We start from the raw sequence: 22465 nt of genomic DNA on the forward strand, positions 1-22465 counted from the left end.
GTGCTGATTGAATCTTACATTTAAGCTAGATTCCTTGAGTTTTGCATAAGTCTTCATGATGTTTTATGTCTAACCCATTTATATGCTTGAGTCAAAAAATAAAGTTGAAAGAAATGAAGGGTAACAGGAAAATGTTATGATGGATCTTCTATGCTATAGAAGGTTCATGTGTCATTTATATAATTAAATATAATTGAATTGAAAGGATTAATGACATTCTTCATTAAATGGCTTTTTTTAGTTTCTACAGACTTTTCAACTTTAATCCTACAGTCAGTTTTAAAAAGGGGTAAAAGAATGTGTTTAGGTTCAATTGAACACCCAATTGAGTCCTACTTTTTCCATTTTTATTTACATATAATTTGTTTAACTTAATTTTGGTTCAGAAAATTAAAACTTTTTAATCTATTTCGCCTAAGTTTTAAATAAAAACAAAATTGGTTGATTTAAAACATTACTTACAGTTTGTAAAAAAAAAGGCTTTGAAAGAACATTAATTAACGAATGAAAAGGTATGTTTAATACCCGTTTAAAGATTACTTTCAAAAGATATGTTTAATCTGAAAACTGAGCTTGATCGGAAGACATATTCTAATTGACTGCATTCCAATGAATAAACTAATAAGAGGAGCGTAACTCTATGTTTAATTATTGTGAAGTGGGAAAAGTGACAAATACATGACAGTTTTACATGGTGGTGGTTAAATATTTATTGGACATTTGTTTTTAAGTGTGGATTCCTGTGTCAGACAGAAAAGTGTTTTAATTAATCGTAAACACCATAATGAACAAAATGCAGTATTTTATTCTTGTTTGAGGTTTTACTTTCCTCTCTTTCCAACAGAGAGTAAACTTGGTTGAACTATTCTGTTTTTAGTTGCATCTTTTCCCTCGACTTAATGGGGCCATTACATATTTTCATTGTATGTCCTCTCTGTTTTTCTCATCCATAGAAAGTACTCCTGATCCAGTACTTCAAGGTTTTTATGTCTCTTTCCTGGATGCAGCCCCTGAAGGAGCCAATAACTAGGTGCACTCTGTGCAAAGTCTCTAACCTGATGCAATCGGCTGAGCTTTGTTAGATTAACATTTTACCATTTGGTTTTATGTTCAACCTTATCTAGCTCCGTTGTATTAGAAGTTGGTTTGAACTGGACTGTATGTATTTGGTTGATCTGTGATTAAATGGATTTGATTTAAATTTGGACCAAACTATATTTTATTAACTGCCTATAAAATGGACCTGCTGACTCATGACGGGCCTTGATGTTACATTTGTTTGGTAAATGATGTTATTTAAGTAAACCTAACTACAAAGAAACACTAATCTCTCATAGTACAACTCAGAAACGACAGACAGTGTAGTCAGCTGATGAGACGTCTAGGAAAACACCAATTACCTTGCAGGACCTCCAGGCATCATCTCTGGCAGAAGTCTTGTGTGCACTAAACACACCTATGCTAACAGCATCCCACCTCCCCAGAGTCTTGTTTGTAATTATGGCAGCTGTAAAACGGGCTGACATCATAACATCAGGTGCTTGTGGCCTCTCTGTATGTACATTACTTTACTCATGTGTTTCTTTGCAGCTGTTCTCTGTTTGTAGCGGCACATTACAGGAGATGCCTCCCAAAATTATAAACTAATTGTTATGTCTTCTCAAAACCGAACAGAAAAATACCCCAGATCAGCACATACAATGTACCACTGTGCAGAAATTTGCTAAATAACTAAACAGTGAACTCATTTGGCTGCTTCTGCTGGAGCGAGCAAGATGATAAAAGTGAAACACAGGATGAAGAAAATTTCACGACGTTCTCAAAATTTAATGTTATCAGTTTCTTAGCTGCTTTATTGGCCAGAAATGTGGAGATAATGAGGAAGAATATCAAATGATGTAACAGAAAAATGCACAGACACAAAAGTTACTCTCAAAGTGTTTCTGTGGTTTGAATTTCACCATTCCAGAAAGACTCTGTGCCCAGCTGAAAGAAGAGCTTGAATCTTCCCCAATACAGCGTTTAAATCTTCCTCCTTGAATTAAAACTTCTCTTCCAATCGGCATTCATAATTCAGGTCACTCTGATGTCTAACGATGAACCTCTGATGCAAGAAAATGGGAGGGGAAACCTGCCAGCACACAGTCACTCTCTTGTTCCACCCTAATAATCTCCTTCAAGTTTCCCCCCTTGTGTTTAAAACTGTGCCAATAGTCAATAATTGAATTTCCCTGAACGATAAGAATCTGTCTTTGTCTTGGCATCAAATTTAACCCCATAGAGTTTTGCAATCGATGTGTTCGCTTATACAAACAAGGAGGAGACAGGGTGGGAAGCCTGCTAACCATGTGAAATATTTAGGAGGGCCAGAAGGGGAAATCCACTGTGTTTTGTTTTCATGAAAATGTGAAGAGACAGAAGAGAAAAGAGCTTCAAGAAGAACCACAGACCGCAAAAGCCCTGCTTTGACTTGGCCCATTAAAGCCCATTTAGACGCATCACATTCACATGGCAAGAAAAAGATTGACAGCAAAACTAGAGAAACTGATGAAGAAAAGAGAGAAAGCGCTAAGAGGAATATGTAATATGAAGTCCAAACTTGTCTTTGCATAGTTTATCTGATCACTCCTTCAGATAGTATCTGTTTTATCCAGGATTACACAACCTTCCCGGCATCCGGCGTGGGTGTGCGTGTGTATCAGTGTGTGCTTCCCTTTGCCTGACACTTGCTGAGAGGTCAGGGCTCTCTTGAACAGCCGTCCAATTACGGGGAGCACGGTGTTGCCGTAGAGATGAGAGAAAACTGTAATTGGATAATGACACATTGGGGTTGGAACCTGTCATTAGACACACTCGCACACACAGACCAGCAAGCTCACGCAGAGACACACAGGTCGGGTAACAACCTGTGATTACAAACCTGCTGATCCATCACCAGCCCTGAGCTATACACAGCCACGGTGCTGAACTTTCACTTATCCTCTCTGTCTGATTCACACATAATTGTTTATTCATTTACTGCCCCTTGGAAAAGAGTCTCCACCACTTCAGCCTGTTCACATTAGGTTCAAACTTTAAAGTATTTTAAAGTATGATAGACCAATCTAGAAAGTAGTGTATGATTGTGGAAGAATTACCTCAGAAATTTGTTAAAGAACATTAATGAACAAACGGTGAGTCATTTTTACTTATCGTCCATGTCTTCCAATCGCAGATCAATGATGTACTGTGGAGAATATGGAAAACTACAATGTAAGCAAGATAAAAAGAATCATAGTGATATAATGAGTGATGATAATCATCAAACTATAGTAGTTCCAACATTCTTTTTGTTGTTGTAGTTGTTTTTTTAAGAGTCAGCCCTTGTACTAGAAAAAAACAGCCAACTCTCAACCTGAGATGGAAGGACAATATGCAGTTTGACAAATAAAAAGAAGTCTGTCAAGTACAAGTGAGTTAAAATTATTATTATTATTATTTTACTGGATTTAGTGGGAGAATGATGAAGATCAAGAAACACAAGTTAGTGGAGAAGTTTAAACCAGAATTATGTTCAAGAATAACACCCCAACTAATGAAAATAGTAGCGATCCAGCCCGAAGTTTGCTGTGAGCCACACTGGGGATGCAGCTCAAATCATACAAGTTAAAATTGTAACTTTTTAGAAAACATCTTTTAAGGATGAAAGCTGCTGAAGCACATTCATCCTGGAACCTACATTGTGACACAAGGTTGTGGCATCATCAGGCGCTGGGGATGATTTTCTTCAGGAGAGACATGGAAAATGAACACAGTTGATGGGAAGGTGCAAGTGCAAACCTACTTTGTAACTGCAGTCAAACATGGTTTTACAAAGTATTGTCTTAAATGGTTGAATAAATCACACACACACCACATTATATGAAAAAAATGCAGCATCATTGTTATTTGTTTTTACAAGTATGTACTACTTTGAGCTGGACTATCACATAAAGTCCCAATAACATACATTGTAATTTGTGGTTGCAACATGACAAACATGTGAAAGAGGTTGATGGGTATGACCACTATTGTATGGTACTGCATCACACCTCGAAGCAAAAGATATATTGAACGATTCTCTTCACTTTTTAAAAAATAATTATATGTTTTTAACTATTTCAAAGGGACTGGCTTTGTTGTGGGTTTGTTTCTGGCCCCAGTCCTCACATTCTACAAACATAGTGCGTTTTAATGAGCCTGGGTCGCCGTGGTCACTTCAAACACACTCAGCTTTTAGTGAAATAATGCGAGAGGCTCTAAACTTGTGAGCAACATTTCTGGGAGCAATCACTGGTCAGCTCCCAGTTTCCTCTTCTGGTTTCTTCTGCTTCATTACCATGGATGAGGGTCTTGCATAAGCCTCTCCAAACCAATGTGTGGGGCTTTGAGGACAGAGAGCCAGGGAGGGGGCTGAAGAGGGAGAGTTCAACGAAAAAGAATTAGGAGAAGGTACTGTAAAGAGAACAGGAAGATAATAGCAGGAGGGCGAGACACGTACAAGCAGAGGAAGAAAATGGTGGCGGTGGGGGGTGCACAAAAAAAGACCAAGTGAGCATGAGAGGCGACGGAGGGAGGGCAGTGAGCTCTTCTTTTGTGGTTGTTGCAGAGTGACAGGGGTGCCAATGGAGTGGCCAGCGATGACGGTTCCACTGGAGAATGCAGACTATGCCAACAGAGTGGCACTAATGGAGCCAGAGAGGGGATGCAGTTGCCTGCCTTAGAGAGAGGTTATTGTGCAACTGGACAAGGCAGCTTGACACTGAGCCAAGATGGAGCATTGGGGCTGGAGGTGGGCGGTTAGAAGGGAGGTTCCTGAGGCAAAGAAAGGCGGCCATGTTAGGTCTGCTGGGTGATTGACATAAACTGAACTCTTCCTCTCTTATTTGACTTGTGAAACTCAGTGAATAATATCTAAAGACTTGTTTTTTCTTGTGCTTTTTTATTGTTCCTATCTCATTACCTCTGTGGACAGGTGAATACGGTCATATAATAATAATTTTATAAATGCGATGCTACGTTCCTTTGCTTATTAAAGGTAGAGTTCAGGATTTTTAAAACAAATGCAAATGATAACTCTGTCAGTGTCCTCAATTTCAATTAAATGGTACAATTTCATCAACATTACAGCTATTTATGCAATGTCTATTGAACAGTTATTGAAGCCAATGAATATTTATACAGGAAAAAGAAGTAGGAGGTGCAACAACAATGACATTTCTGTGGAAACATATTCAAAGAACACAAAATAAGTGTTCTCTGTGTCACTTGATAAACAAATAAAGTGAAATAAAAATTAAAAATTGCATTTACTTAAATTCTGTAATAATTTTGCTTTTCATCAGACATTTCTTTTTGTCACAGTTACTCTAGCAGTGTAAGTATATTTAGGAAACTTTATGACTTTGCTGTCTTTCCAACCAAAAGCCTCAGTTAAATCATTTTTTTATGAATGAAAAAATTAGAAAAATTAGAAAAAATGAGGAAACGGCATTACCAGGTTGTGTTCAATGATAGAATATTTATTTACTTCCCTATCCCACCCTAAAGGCAAAGCTATAGTTTCGCTTTTAGTGGTTCATATTGTGTTTTTATACTTGGTGTGTACGTTAGTGCAGTATTCTCCAAGAAGGAGCCAACATAGAGGAATCATATACATGCCAGTACAGGTGAACCTGCTCTGAAAGAGCACCTTCCAAATCGTCCATTTTTGCTGAAACATGGTGTTTGTGATCTGCACCAAGTTCTAAAATTTCACAGGTGAACAAACTGGAGCTGCAACAATAGTGAGGCCAACTCAGTTACTAGAAAACTTGAACTTTCAAACCCGTCTTCTCACATCTAGACCAGACTTCTGATATTTTGTAACAGCTTTTGGCTTTGGTGGGCCTCCTCTAGATTAGTAACAGCCCCCCAAAACAGTAAAAAGTAAACAAAATCATTCTTGGAGTATCCCTGCCTCTCAGACCAGCTATTAGATTCCTTCCCCGGTGCAAACCATTATGGATTTATCCTAAATAGAGGACAGGATTTAGGTACTGCAAGTAAGATATTAAATGTTTATTATGTTTTACTGGAACTTAAACTGCCATTCCTTTAAGTCTCACAATAAGTTAATTTAAGTTACTGACTCATTAAGTCATGACTGCCCACAGCAAGTATGGGTCAATACTGCTGAGTAGCTGCTTGTTTGATTGGGGTGAGAAGAGAAGCATTGCATGATGAATCGTCCTGATTGCTCTGTAATCCATCTCATAATTCATCGACCGAGCGAGCTCATCAATCAATACACAACCTGCAAAGTCCCTGAAGATTTCTGCTTTTAGACAGGAAGGTTCCATCGTCTTGTATCTTCTCAGGGGTGCAAAACTTGAGTTCACTTTGGGGGGAAGTCATTTATACAAAACAGAAAATGTGAGTGGAAGTAAAGTAAGGAGACCCAAGATTAAGAGCGGGAAGGTTGGGTGGTTTTACCACACACGGTGACCCCTAATCACACATAAGGTTAAGCTATACTTTGATGCTCAAGAAGACCTCACAGACACACAGATTCTCACAGACACATATTTCGCACTGTAACTACCTGCTTCCAGGTAAGCTCTTCCTGGCTTTGGATTGGTATGTAACCCTCTGCCAGTAATCCAGACTCAAGTTACTCACACTCACACACATAAAACACCTGGGCACTTCTCTAACAGACTCGCAGGCTCCATGCTGTAGGCTACCTGCCATAGACATTAAGGACTGACATACCTTTCTCCTATCATTTCCATGACTCCCTGCCTTGTTCTCCTCCTTTCTTTACTTCGCTTGTCCATCAATCTCCCTCTAGACTGTGCACTTTTTGCCGTTTTCACACACATCCATCTCACAATGGTGAAGACGCCTCTTTCTTCATCTCTGGAAATTCCTCGCAGCGCTTTTTTCCACACCATTTAAGAGAGCAAATATGTCTCTAATCTTTCCTTTAAATTCCCTTCATTCATTCTGTCTGTATACACCCCTCCTCCTTCGCTGTAAGTTATTCCAGGCGCAGCTTTCACTCCCGGTGTGACATGACGGGCAAAGCAGCAGCATCACTGCTGGCAGCTCCATTATCCTGGATATCTCATCGGTTGACACTGACGCTCTCTGACCCTTTGCCCCACTGCTCTGAACTCTGACACCCGGGTGACAAGTGATTAATGAAGCCGCATGCATCCAGCCAAACTTTAGATAGACAGCTTCATGTTTTAACATCATCTGCAGAATTACATATTACATGAATATACAGTTTTGCTTTGAAAAACAAACTGAACATCAAATTTAGCTCTTTTCTTCACCTCTGCTTTCTGTATAAAATTTGCTCAATTTGGCAACACAATCATGATTGGTAATTTCCAAACTCAAAACTCAAAACTTTTGTGCTAGTAACAACAATCTTCTTGTGGAAGTTGTCACTGAGGAAGGAAGATTGGGTTCCATTTTATCATTTTGATCTTCCAACCCCGCTCTAAAGTCTGCAGGCTGTGCAGTTCACTTGGCCTACTGGGAGTTACTCTGAATCAACTCACCAATTTGTATTCCCATTTCTTAACATTGATTTTCTTTTTACTGTTTCTTTCATTTCATGCCCTATTTAATTAAAACCCAGCATATGAGTTTTGTTTTCATTTGAGGGGTAACATTTTTATTAAATACAGAGATAAATTAAATATCCACAAATATCCTCAAATATGAAGTACAATTTAATTGTATGTTATGATAAGGAAATTTTATATCATAATACTGTAAATTCACATTCGCTCTACTTGCGCAAATGCGCTACTGTTTTTCATGCGCTACTGTTTTTCATTTTGGTCAATGGTCTTTGATAAAATAAGAGATCAAGCCCACTTATAAAGCCAAAATACCTCTAACTGACCTCTTTGAGGTAGATGGGGTTTTTATATATATGTAACAATTAACCAAGTTTCTTTACAGCGTCTTTTGACTCTTGATTTGACAAATGACATTCCAACAGAGGCTCAGCTACATATTTTCTAATGTGAATGCACGTTAGACAGATTACACATTATAGGCATTCTCATATATCACTTTTCTATTCAGCAGTACATCAAATTCTACCTTTCACATTTAATGCTACATTCAAACTTAACAAAACTCTCCATTATTTTAACAAAGTTACCTTAGTGCAGTGGTCTCATGGTAAACTGAGTTAAATTTAGCAAGCCAAAGTTATTAAATCCAGCAGAGTTCAGGCCAGAACTCACGTCATGTTTTATGGTGCACAGTTAAAGCTGAGGATGTAATGCAGCTTACCAAAAAACGAAAGAACAAAACTGCACACAGCAGTAAAGACCACAAAAAGTACACAAAAAGAGCTATACACATCCTTTACATCGTTGCTGTGTAAAATAATTTGTTGTTCTGTTGCCCCCTAAACAACATCAGCGGGTCTTTGAGTTGGAAAACTCTTGCTAAAATAACTCAAGAGTGAATCAGGTATTGTGTTCGGATGAGAATGACCAAATCACGTCATAGGAATGAGTCGCCTTGAGCGTTTCAGATAGGCGGTCATGTGATTCATATGATGGTGAGTCACCAACACCTCGAAATTGTTGTAACTATTAGCTCACACTCCAGGTAATTCATAAGCTGTGCAAGCATAACATGGAAACATTTGAAGACCAAGACGTTAAACAGCAAGGAAAGGAACATACAATTACCTTTCCCACTGTTTTGACTAAATACAATGTGTCTGATCCAAGAGTGCTAATGAAAACATTTCTTGAACTAGGAAAAACCTGTGTGTGTGTTAAAGAACCGTTCTTTAATTAGAGTGCATTTTTGTGAGTTTTTATATCTGCTAGAAACAGGAACCAAGGGGTGCAGAAAACATTCCTGAATCGTAACGCAATGTGCCTGTGGCTATTCTTGTTTCTTCAATAAAGAAAGAAAACATATCTGAAGTGAAGCAAAAAGAGTGACAGGGTGGAAATGTATGAAATTTTATGACCATTGATTGTAAGTTACCTCAAACTGTATCTTAGAGCTTTGAGCTAATACATTCTATTATCAAACTTTGATTAAAGAAAGTTTGTGAGCTTGTTAGTATTTTTTTTAATTATTGGCTAAGGTTTATTTGTTTTGTTTTTTGTTTTTTATGCAGATTGTGCTTATTTGTATAATCCTCTTCAACTTTCTGTATGGGAGTAAGCAAATGGAAAGTGTGGATAAATTTCATTAGAAATGGTACAAGCCTAAGAATCAAGGCTAAGCATAGGAAGTAAAGCAGTACCTTAAACGTTTATTAGCTCAAAGCTTTAAGATAAAGTTTGAGGTAGCTTACAACCAATGGCTATAAAATTTCATACATTTCCACCCATTATATGAACAACAAGTCTTTATTGGAACAACACAACAATTATTGGAAATATGTTTGCTCGTACATTATTCACTAGCTCCTCAATAAGCTACTTTAATTACGTCAGATTTTATTATACAATATAATTTACTTCTTTGCTGTTAATTTTTGTCAAAGTTTTTTACTGAAAATTGCATTTAATTGTATTGATGATCTCGCTGATAAAAACTCCAAGTCATAACATTTTGCATAGACAAAATTCATCCACACATACTTTAAATATTTTCTTATCAAAGGTTTAATTTTTCACAAGTTTTTGGTGGTAAGAGGGAGGCGACAGCCCAGTTCTTTGCTTGTATAAATCACCTCCTCCTTAGATCTCACGTCTGGAACATTCTTCACCTTTGACCGGTCTCAAACCCAGAGGTCATCGTCACTGTGGCAACAAAAACGCTTGGAGCACCTCTATCTTAATTAAAAAACATTATTTACTCAGAGAAAATTTCATTCTCTCTACCTTTGACCTCTCTCTTCCTTTCCCTTTCTCCCCCCTCTCTTTGCAACCAACAAACTATTGACACCATAGAAAGGCCCACATCCTCTGAAGTTTTCCTGCACTTTCGTGTCACACCAATGCCCAGGCTGTAGCACTTGGCACAGTCTGCATGTGAGTGTTTCTGTGAGAAAGTGTGTGTGTGTGCACGTGTGCGGGGTGTGTGTGTGTGTGTGTGTGTGTGTGTGTGTGTGTGTGTGTGTGTGTGTGTGTGTGTGTGTGTGTGTGTGTGTGGAGAGTGGGGTTAACCTTTCACAGAAGACAAAGCTACAACGTTAAGACTCAGTGCTTTGTGGCAAAGCGTCATCAGGAAAGCGTTTAGTAGAGGATTAGAGGGTACTATATACACATCAACAAACAGTAAAAATGCACTTTTACCCATTCATTCAAACTCTTATTAAATGATAATGTAATGTGTGTCAATTAACTTTTTAAAATGTTCACTATGCAAAAGTAAAAGTGCTAGGGTACCATAAACAACTTTTCTTTGCAATATTTTCAACATCCCTTCTTTAAAAATGAAATAAAACTCAAAAGAGGCTAAGATATTATTTATCCAGATGAAATGACAATAAAATTGGACATAATTAAAAACTGAAAAGCAGAAATTATTAAGTAAATGAAAGCTGTTTTTTGCCATTTTGTATAGTTTTGTAACTGTGAATGAAATGCTAATAAAGATAACAGTAACAAAAAATGGAATAAAAACTGAAAAAACTCAAAGGCTCAGATATGCATTAAGCATCTTTTCTGCTTTGTTGCAGATTGTCTATCAGAACAGCACAAAAATGAAATAAAGTTCTTTTTTGCAACACAATCATATCAAAATGAACAAAAGAATAAAAAGTAAACACGTATCTAAAATTCTGATGAGTTGAACAAGGTTAGATATTTACTTCTTGTCATCTTCTGCATTCCTCAGCTGAGTTCTCAGAACTGGCATACATGAAAAGTAGCATAATGTTGCAAAGCCATGAAGCAGACTGCTGAATCTTCTGCAAGCACAAGGTTAGACACTGAGAGCTTTAAAATAGTGTTTTATGAGCTTCTATCAAAACAGTGATTTGGTGGTATTAATGTTTTATTGCCTGAAAGGAAGGATGTTAGCTACCGGCAGCAATAGCACGTTCAGTTTGATTACAGGGACACAGAGCTGGTCAAAAATGAAGTTCACTCTTGGTATACTGGGTGCATACTTGCTGCTGTTAACGATCCATCTAGACAATTTAAGTTTACTTATCCAAACCAAACCAGTGTGCTAACTATTCAGTAAGTTTCGAAACCATATTCCACAAAATACTCAACCTACCGTGCAAAGGTGCAAAGTCAACAGTTATACAGCAAAGATTGAGGAGCATATTAAAACTGCGATTGAGTTCAGACGTAATCCTGAGTTGACAAGGAAATAGTTAATGTGATTACATGGTTATGTGGACTGGAGATGGATGAACAACTTTCCCATCATGATACTTCAGTTGCCATAAAAATGTCCCAGTCAGCCACAACATTAAAAATACAAAAGGCTATATGACTGACTATTAAGTTACAGTGACTAATGTAATTGTATCAGGTGTTTGTGATGTATTAGTGAAGCAAATAAACTATAAATTCCAGAAATGGACACTTTTAAAACAGAGCAAAAAAATCTGGTTATAAGACCCAAACAGGCTTTTAAACATTAAACATACATGTAGATGCTGATGAAAGCATGTTGATGTATACCACCAAACCACTGTAGCACAAACAATGGAAAAGTTTCATTATGCATGTAAATGTGCACTGTGGGGAAGATGTCAAGATGGTGGAGGGAGTGTTGTGTACTGGGAGATGTTCTGCTGAGTAACTTTAGGTGCTGTGGTTCTTTTGGATGTAACATTGAAAAGCATTAGAGTTGACGCCTCTCTACTTCACTCATTCACACTTTTAATTGGTTTCTTTTGGTCAGAAACTTGTAAAGAAACTTCTCAATTCTTAAGTATTCTTCAAAGTTTTGTTTTTCTCCTTTTTCTCTGCTTCAAATTAGAGCTGTATAACACCTCAAATATCTTTGCTTGTAACACATCTACTTAAAATAGTCCTTTTAACAATTTTTTTTTCAAAAGTCTGCCTTCCTTTCCTTCTTGAAGAAAATTCTCACATAAAATACCAAGAACAAAATCTACTTAACCAATTTATGCTTCATGTTGCTTCACACTCTTAAATTAGCATAGACAGAATAAACAAAAATGTAATTAATCCAGACCTAATTAGCAATTGCAACAGTATGGTAACCAAAAATGACCATAATCTCCCACTGCACACATAAATATGGTCCATATTTAAACACACGGAACATTTCTGAATTCATAATCATTCATATCCACATATTATAATGTGAAAGCTGTGACTTATTCTTGTTTCCTCTTACCAATCATTCCCTTAATTTAAACTGGCCAGACAAAGATTAAAAATCTATCAAACTCAACAGGTTATCTTTTATTAATCAAAGTGTCAGGCTCTATTTGTCCAGTTTGTTTTTCAGTTGTGTTGTGAACCATGATTTAACTGGATACAATCTGTCCCTTACAACAAACAAACTCATTACAGATGTTATTGGAAAATGGCAGAAAATGTCATTTCCAATAATGTTAAATTTTCTACTTCAGGGAATTTGCTAGTAACAGCTATCACTAATGGTTTTTATCACAGTCTGACGCCTAAACCATTTGAGAGTGACAGTGAAGTAAAGAAATGTGGGATAGGGCTCGAATACAAGGTAACCTACCAAAATTGCCAAACATTCACAACTGTTCTAACATTTATCACCTTTTTAAAGCTTCTGATTCATTTTTTAACTATAAAACAACCTCTCAGTGGTGTTAAAGGTCTACTTAATATACTTTTAAAATATCGGAAGGAGATGTGCTAATGAAGCTAAAGTAATAATTTTGCGTCTGAATCAACAATAATTTACAGCTGTTGACCAACATTGGGTCATGAGATCAGCTTGGGGTTGAACTTTCCTTGCTCTGCTGCACTTGCCTGCTCAGGATCATCGACCAAAGGTCACAAAACAGCTCTAACAACAACATAAATTCTTGTATGAGAACCATTTCTAACAAATTGACTTGGTTACTCTGCAACAAATGTTAACTGAAAGTCACCATTAACATACTTAAATCAGAAAAGCAACAGGAAATCACAAAGCAGTGTTTTCAAAAATCAGTTTTCTAATTTTTGTCTTTTCATTTTATGGACATACACTGCCAGGTTAGAATTAAAAAAAGATTTAAAATTTAAAAAATAAGAAAAAAAAAATTTCACAGCATATAATAAGCATTGTATTTTTAAAAACATAAAATTAATCCTCTCACAATGTAAAATGGATAAGTTAGCAACAATGAATAATTAAATAATTGATTTTCTTTGCATTTATTTCCTTTGGGGATTTTTTTGTTAAATGTAGAAATTTATCATACTCATGTTTTTATTTACTTGTTTTAATTTCTATTTAATTTAATATATAAAAATCGTTTTATACATTTAGTTTTATGCCTCACTAATCTTACCAAATATGGAGAACCAACCTCTACTTTTATCAGAACATGGATCCAGAGAAACTTCAACTAGTTTATAAATTATGGATAACTTATTCTTATTAAACATGAAGGACCAATATGTAGTCTTATACTTTTACCATTCTCTCTTTCTTTTGGTTTTGTAAAGCATTTTAAACTGCCTTGTCCTGAATATGTGCTATATAAATAAAATTACCATACCTTACCTTAAACCGAGTTTGTATTGTGAGTTTGTATTGTCTGATCTTAAACCCAATACGACGGGTTTCTTGAGCTAGCACAATTCTTGGTGAAAGTCCAGAGCTTTAAGTTATTGCCAGTCCATCTTATTTTACAGAGTCCCTCTAATGAACTGGCACAGTTTGATCTCCCACTAAAAGTGTCTCATTGCTCTCTTCTTTTCCCCTCAGAGCAAACAGTCCCAGCTGTGGTCCTCAGTACTGCTGCTGTGTGACTCTAGTTGGAGTAGGGAACAGGAGGACTATCTCTGTGTCACATTCAGACAGAAACACAGAGGACATTTTGGTACTTCCAGAACAATATGTCTCCAGATGAGTCTTTGTAATGGAGTCAGGGCCCTTGACTGCTGCGAACGATGATGTGAGCATCTAATGACGGAGCTAAAAGGTGCGGTCTGGACACAGGTGTTTGAAAGGGGTGTGATGAAGAGGATTCAGATCTCATTCTAAATGTTCTTTCTTCTGTTCGTAGGAATTTGCAACACTACTATCAACAAGGAGATTTTTTAAATACTTAGAAAAGCCATTAAACCAAACAACCTCAAAGCGACCTCCAATATTAAGTGAAAAAAGGTTTCTTAGATACTTCGCAGTATCCCTTGTGATATACTAATATTGATGTTTTTATGGCATTCATCGACCCTTGGACATGTAACCCATTGACTTCGACTATCTGTGGAACTTGTAGATATAGTATAGTAATACCTAATAAATAATTTTAGTACAAGGCTATTGAAACCACTTTCTGACTCTGGTACATTTATTCATTTATATTAAATTCACTAGAGGTCTACATTAGTAATGTTAACAGCATTTAACTCACCAACAAATATAGTTCAGGTCATTGCTGTCTCTGCTTTTTCCTGACAGCAATAGATCATTTGTCCTTGTCTCAGTTGTCTCAATATTCTGGTCCAACATGGTATTAAAAAAGTTAAGAAAGCTAATATAATATTATGTTGGTGTGTCAAATAAAACATCCATAGTTTTATTATGTTTTTCCCCAAAACAAATATCTGACATCTAGACATCAGTTGTTAAGGAAACCCAGATTTGTTAGATTAACAAAAACAAGGTACTTCAGTTTAAACCTTTTTAAATGTGTTGCTCAGGACTGAAACATGGACAAATATATCATTGCATTCTCTGATTTGCAGTTTTTTGTTTTTTATAGTACAATGATACTGTAGGTCAAGGTAAGCTAATTATATTCTTAAAAAATTTTAAGAATACTTCCAGTGGTAGTTCACTTACAGGAGCAACCCAATTTCAATAAATAATTCAATATGAATTCAGATTGGGATGCTTTGGAAAACCAATCTATCAGACTTATTGTGTGAACATTTTTTTATTCAGTTCAGTTGACAGCAGAAATCCCATACCTTCACAACTGCACGTATTCAGGCACAAATCAATCTCAGTCATGTGTTTGTCTAAGCAAACAAATGTACAGAAATCACACCTGACCTCATTCGTACTACAACTCAGCTCTCAGAAGGCTAAACCACTGAGTTGTGCAAAGGTTAAACCCATACAGTACGTACTCACAAACGCACACATTTCAAAGCCACAAAAAATGAAAACATTTTCATAATAGCAGGTTCAGCAAGTGTTCATTTATAGCTGCACTGTTGCAAAACTGAAAGCCAGTCAAGCTAGCACATACCTTAAGCCCTCAATATGAAACCCAACAAGATTGTATTTCAGAGGTTCTCAGGGACTTATTTTGTTTTCTAAAAGTGAAAAGAAGACTATAAAGTCTAAACAATAGCAGACAAGAAGTTTTTTGTTAGACAATAAAAATGTGTTTTAGCTTCCACCGAATGGTGTGCAAATGTCATTTTTCAGCAGTTTGATTAGTTTTTCAATTCATTTTTTTCTACGCTGCTTTAATTTTTTGTGTCAGTGAATCTTAGCTGAAATTAAATATTTATACATCATCGATGCTGAGACAGCGAACATAAAAACGCTCGTAGGTGACATGTTGAGTAGCGCAATTTATCCGCGTTGTATTTTTACCTCAGCCCACACGCTGAGCAAAGTGCCAGCTCTTGGCCTTGAGAAGCACACACACTTGCAGAATCACAGACGCGCATGCAGACACACACCCTTAAACACAGCAGGTCAAGCCCAGCCGACCACGGCAGCAGCCGCAGAACATAAACAACTTTCACACACTGTGTGAATCAGCTCAGCATTTCAGCATAGCTTTAGATAAATATATTCAGCCGCACATATAAATATATGCAACCATAATTACTCCCCTAGACCCGCAAATGACCGTGACGGGAAGTCGGTTCCCACAGTTTCAGCAGCGTTGCAGGCCCAGCCCAACAGTACTGGGAATCCAAAACTCGGTTCATGGAGAAGACTGGGACACACTGGAGAAGGTGCTCAATGAAAACAAACAGTGGTTTGCCAGGTTGAATGCAAACCAGAGCATTTATGTGTGCAACTGAAACTATTTTGTGGCGAAAAGGTAACCCAAGAGGAAAAACCAGTTTTGAAATATCTGATTAGACTGTCTTCTGTCGGCCATTCTCACTTTCTCCGCTCACAGACTAAAACACACACCTCTCTCCCAGCGGGCAGCAGCTGTTGGGGTGATAATCTCCATTAGCTACTGAACTGGCTGCTATGGACAGTGCCATGCTAATTTAGTTTCTCACTCTCCTAACACCTTCATCCAACCGAGAACCCCAGCACAATGTCACAAAGAACTTTTTTTTTTTCTTTTGCCTTTTACAAAGAATTGTTGAAACATCAAACCTGGACTTGAATTTGTTGGTGTTAGAAATACACAAACTCATTTAAACCATTAGCAACCTTTTGAGCTTTGTCACAACAAAAAGCTACAGACCTTCAGTAGAAATTAAATGAGCGACAGACATAAAAAACCCCAGCAGCGTGACTTACAGTCTGTGAAGCTTTGTCGTTCCCAGGAAAAGTAGCTCAGGAAACACAGCCAGATTATTCCGATTCAGGCGGCTGTAAAAACACAAAATAAGATTAGATACCTGTTTCAATGGTGGCTTAATATATAGGTGTGAATAACTGCTATTTTTAAAAAATGTTTTGGTTTCCTTGATGCTAAAAATAATGGAAAACATTTTGTTCAAGTTTTTCAACTTTAAGGCATACTCTGGTTGTAGTTATAGTAGTCGTAATACAGACATGAGCCAATCTTTTGGGATTCATTCAAAAAAATTATTACAATTTCTTACAGATTTAAATTTAAAATTATTTGTATTCAACAAAGAAGTATGTTTCTGATTGGAAGTGAAACAGGAATTCCTCAAAAGATAACAAAACAATGCATATACAGTATATATACATATATTGTGTACAATATACAGGTCTGGAAAAAATTACAGCACTGAACCCCATTGAAAACCTCATGGTTATTCCATCAAATATTGATTTTTGAACTCTTCCTGAGTTAAAACATTAGTATTGTTGTTTCTAAAAGAATATGAACTTGCTCTCTTTGCATTATTTGAGGCCTGAAAGCGCCGCATCTTTTTCGTTATTTTGACCATTTCTCATTTTCTGAAAATAAATACTAAATTTTTGCTTGGAATTTCAGAGACATATTGCCAGTAGTTCATAGAATAAAAGAACAATGTTCATTTTACTCAAACATTTACATATAAAAAGTAAAATCAGAGATCAAATCAAATCATTTGAAGTGGTCACCTATTTTTTCCAGAGCTGAATGTACTGACATTTTATCAGTTGTTAAATCAAAAGTTATTTTTTGCCATTACATCAGTCAAACCCTTCTTCTATTGCTGACCAACTTTTTACACTTTATCACTCTCATTGGCCTAATATTCTCTATTAAATTGGGACTCTGGCTCAGCCACTCCAAAATGTTACGACTAAAAGAACCAACATCTGTCCCAAGGTCAGAGGTCATCCTTCTATCCAGTGGTCATTGGGTGAGGTGGGGTACTCCCTGGACAGATCACTAGCCCATTACAGGGCAACACAGAAACACACATCCATGTTCAAACACACTCCAAAGGGTAGCTATAAAGAACGTGCTTAACACAACAGTCTTGTTTTTGGACAGTGGAAGAATCCAGCAAAACTGTCAAGAACATGCAAAACTTCTTGCAGAAAAAACCCAGACTGGAAATCAAACCTCTTTTTGCTACAAGGCAAAAGTACTAACTGTGTCACTGTGGATCCCCTGAAGAAATGTATTGTTAAAATTAAAAAGATCACTTTGAACCTAAGTCTGATGGAGGTATGAATAATTTTGGGATTACCTGTACATTTATGCAGTTTCCCATGCTGAGAAATAACAAAATCACTGCTGTCACAATGATTGAACAGTTTCCTAAAACAATTTCAAATGGCTGGGTTTTACAAAAAATAACAAATACAAAACTAATGGACACAATTTCATAAATGCATATGTTCATGGAAGTGTACACCTGAACAAAAAAAAGTTATCCATGATTTAATGGGTTGAGCAGAGCCGACAAACAAACACTAAACCTGCGAAAGATGAAGGGAGGAGAGGGGGGAGAAACGCGAAAGGAAGGGTTTCAGCTGACGGGGGCGATGGGGAACGTTATTTCCACAAAGACGAGGGAGAGGAGACGATGTGGGAAAAACAAACAGGCAGTCTGGCCGGGCTACCGAATGTGTGAAAAAGACCCCACTGAGTAAACAAGGCCCTCACAGGGGAAGAACCCACAACAACTCATCATCACACTCACACACACACAGAGAAGAGTTGAGAGAACTCAGGCGAGTTTAATAATCTGGGTGCGATCATTTAACCCCGGTTGAGAGGAGTGAAGAGGTTTGTGTGCCAGTTCATGTTGGTGTGTGTGGCCGAGTCTTAAAGTGAGTCAGAGCAGAGTAAGGCAACAGAGTGACACAATGAGAGATGGCCTGCTGAAACAGTTTAACCCTGACACACACACACACACACGCCTACACGCAAACACGTGACAGGGCCAGCAACGGATGCTCTCTGGACTGCTACAGGACACAAATAAAGGGGGAAAGTAAATACGAGAAAAACAAGAATGAGTTAAATTTGAAAGAAAACCTGTTAGAGGCTGAAAACAACGACATCATTCAACAGCAAGAGCTACGCTGGAATTATTTAGATCAAAGCATGCATATTCATGTGTTAAAATGGCCTAATCAAAGTGCAGCTCATATTTAAATTAAATGAGAGTTTATATGGGTACAGCTGGTAGAGAGATACCACAGAAGACTTCAGCTATAACTACAGATTAATTCTGATGTGGGAGTACAAATGCATGCCACACTTTTCAGATTTGTAAGAATCAGAAACATACAAACAAGTTCAAACACTCGTGTAAGGTACTGTATTTTTTTTTTTTTTTTTAAAAACTCTCCAAGTTGATACAACAAAACACTGACTCCATTCAAAAATTTGAAGATCTGCCATTTCTCCTCTCATCGACTTTTTCCTTTTCCAACCTTTGTGTTTCACCTCTTTTTACGTCCAAATAAGCCGACCCGGACTCTCCTTAAATAACATCACCCTCCCTGCATCCGTCTTCCACCCCAGAGCGCACAGACGTGCAAAGACACCCGCGCACACGCACTGACATTCATGTTCCACAGTTACATCAGAGGCTGCTTAAATATTTAACGGCCAGCAGAAATGATGTTTCTAAATTATTCACCAATCTTCCGTTAACGCTCGCTCTCGCAGCTAAGAGCTCCACATGGTCCCAGAGAGAGAGGCCCACTCCCCTCTGCAACTCCTGCTTGGCCATCAGAGCCCGTTAGTGGGCTAGACATCCCCCTGGGAGGGTGTGTGCTGGAGTGGCGATGCCAGAAAGGTGGTATGAGCTCATCCTCTTAAAATAGTCTCACAGTGCTGTCAGACTTGGAGAACCAGATAATGAAGTAAAAACACAGAAATCAAATCTTGTCTTATTCCCTGAATCTCAGGGGGAGGGAGGCCTCAATGAGTTTATTGATCTGACACCTTGCTTTTTTATATATATATAAAATAATATAAATATTAGATTAACCAAACAAATGGATTTTTGAACTTTACAAATTTGCTTTCTCCTCCTCACAAAAACTTCCCTGAGGTTATGAATTCTTAAATTTAATTATTGATAGTTTCCTCTTTAATAAGATGCCTTTCATCGGAATGAGTATTCAATAATTCAAAGTATCAAAAATCTCCCAATGCAGAATGAAACAGAAATGAAATGATACATTCACATCAAGTAACTCCACTAAAGGTTTTTTAGTGCTGACTTTTTTTCCCCACATTTGTTAATTATTGCAGTTTATGTCAATTCTTTTGTTATTTCTATGCAATGTGTTGTAATACATTTTTTGACTCCTAAATACAAATAATTTCTTTTCACAGTTTATCTCACACCATAGAGGTCTTGTGGGGACGCATTCAATCTGTTTTCAGTAAAATGAAGCAAAATTTTAATTACCTCTAAGGGTACCGACCACTAATGTATTTCTATAACTTGCTTAGAAAGCTAATAAATGTTTTTGTTTGATTTTTCTACATCACAAAGATTGTAGTGAGCAACTAGTTTCTCAGCAGCTGGAGAGCAGAAATCATGTTGCATTTCCTTTTTCACATATTGGATTTATAAAGCCTGGAATGTACCTTCAGACCATTGCTTTAGTTTCTGATAATTTTGTTATAGGCGTGTTTATATAACCAATGATAAACAGATGTTGTATTAAGTGAAGCATTTGTTTGTGCAGCCGTCATGGATGAGACCATCCAGTGTTTCTTTTTGCATAATCTGGACCATAGGTTTCCTCTATCCTGACAAAAAGGTACAATACTAAACACTAAAAATACGACATCAAATATGAGACGTATCTTTAACATTTCTTGACTTCAGAATAAACAAACCTCTGTCTAAACTCTTCCAAATAGTCATGAGTGGAAATGGGAATCTGTTAGTAATTATGCAACCATCCATAAAACCCTCATGATGCTAAGGTGTAAATGTATTGACGCGTACAAAACCGTAAATTTAACAAAAAATTCTTTATCTATAAAAAAAAGCAAATACAAAAATGAAGATACAAAATCAGCTATACGTTCCCTTTTTCTTTCACTCCAAAAAAAAACAAGGCATGCACGGTCAAAAACTGTATTGCTCCATGTCTAAGCAATCCTTCCGCCATCAGTGTTTTTCGAATATAATATAAAGCTCAACAGGAAGTCAGCTTTTCAAAATAAAACTAAATTTCACAATAAAAATGGCCTGAACAAATATTAACCTTCTTTACTAAATATGACAAAATTAAAAAACAAAGCATTGTACAGATAATTTAAATATTTGTTATATATGGCTCCAACAGGTCAGATTCACATTATTGGGATTATCTCTGTCATGTAACATTTTGGTATATGCATTTTTAGAACTTATTTAATCAAAAAAGATCAATAAAGAAGAACTAGTTTATGTTAGAAGCATGAATCTAGCTAGGAATGTGAACTATTAAGCCTGTTGGCTGAACTTAAACAAGTGTTTTTAACAGTGAACTTCCTCTAAATTAAATATCTGTAAAATAATTTTTCTATGACAATTAATGTGTCCACAAATAATGTTGGCACTTAAATTTCACTTGTATTTCAACATATATTTTGAGAAAGACGTTGTGCAACAGATGACAAGTAAGAACTATTTGCTCAGTTGAATCACATCCTTTTCCTTGTTCAGAGCTAAGTCAATGCATTCATTTAAGAAATGCCTGCAGTTTTAGTCACTTAATGTTTATTTGAACGTACAAAGCTCAGCCAACACCGGATACCTTGGGATCTTCATTCTGTGTTGTTTTGAGCTGCCTGTGCCGAGCTGAGCTTCTTTGTTTCTCAACCTGAAAGAATGTATCTTTGTCTTTTCTGGGCGCGTGCATGCAGATGCAGTAAACAGCCACTTCCATACTCATTTGTCACTTGTCAAAGTCTGGCCGAAAGTGAATGAAGACTGAGTGGCCAGTGGTCTGAGGTGTGAGAGTGACTCCAATGAGTTAATGTCACACTGCAGCGTGGCGATAATCCTCACGGTCATAAACAGATGCTAGGAGGCCAGTAACCACACAGTAAACACACTCATTCTCTCTCAGGCATGTATAGGGCGCCACAACGGTGTGCCGAAGCATGGAGATGCAAATGAAGTCATGAATACACCCGACACATGAAAACTGAGTAGCTCAACAGCACAACTCAAGATTCTGGATGGGGAGAAAAAAAAAACTACCTCGACCATCATGTATGACACTGAAAGTGCTGTTGAAGCTTTAAAGCTCGTAAAGAATATTTAATACACACAGACACATGCAAACTTTTGTGGATAGTTCAATGACTTCACCCAGAGCCACTTTAAACTAACTATCTGATCTGGTTTTACATCTGTTCCAGGAGTATGTACTGTTGGTTCACAGCTGTACTATCTAAAATGAACAAAGATCTGTTATCTGACAAACACTTACTCCATCCTATCTCACAATCTCCTAATTTAAAGTTCAGGTAAGATAAAATCTTTGCCTGAAAACACAGATATGCTGAAATCTCATCTTATCACCTGACCGTCAAATTCCTTTGCTATCACCCAAAAATCCATCATCACTGTAGGGCTCTTCCTGTAATTGGTGTGTGTATAGCTACAAGGGCAAAAGGTGCAAAAAAATAACCACAGATGTAAATTATCTACTTTAAAAAGTTATCCACACAACGCTATTGTAATTTTCAAATATATAG

The 22465-nt window shown here is 37.0% G+C and overlaps 1 protein-coding gene across 12 annotated transcripts in view; it reads right to left on the reverse strand.

The window, feature by feature from the left end:
* Nucleotides 1-22465, reverse strand: part of slit2 (slit guidance ligand 2) — a 104741-nt gene that overhangs the window by 72603 nt on the left and 9673 nt on the right. For all 12 annotated transcript variants that reach the window (XM_023333801.1, XM_023333802.1, XM_023333810.1 and 9 more), the window contains exon 4: nucleotides 16630-16701. In XM_023333801.1, the coding sequence (XP_023189569.1) occupies nucleotides 16630-16701 (72 nt within the window). The remainder of the gene's footprint in view (nucleotides 1-16629; nucleotides 16702-22465) is intronic.

Source organism: Xiphophorus maculatus, chromosome 5 (genome assembly GCF_002775205.1).
Source record: "Xiphophorus maculatus strain JP 163 A chromosome 5, X_maculatus-5.0-male, whole genome shotgun sequence".
NCBI classification, from domain to species: Eukaryota; Metazoa; Chordata; class Actinopteri; order Cyprinodontiformes; family Poeciliidae; genus Xiphophorus; species Xiphophorus maculatus.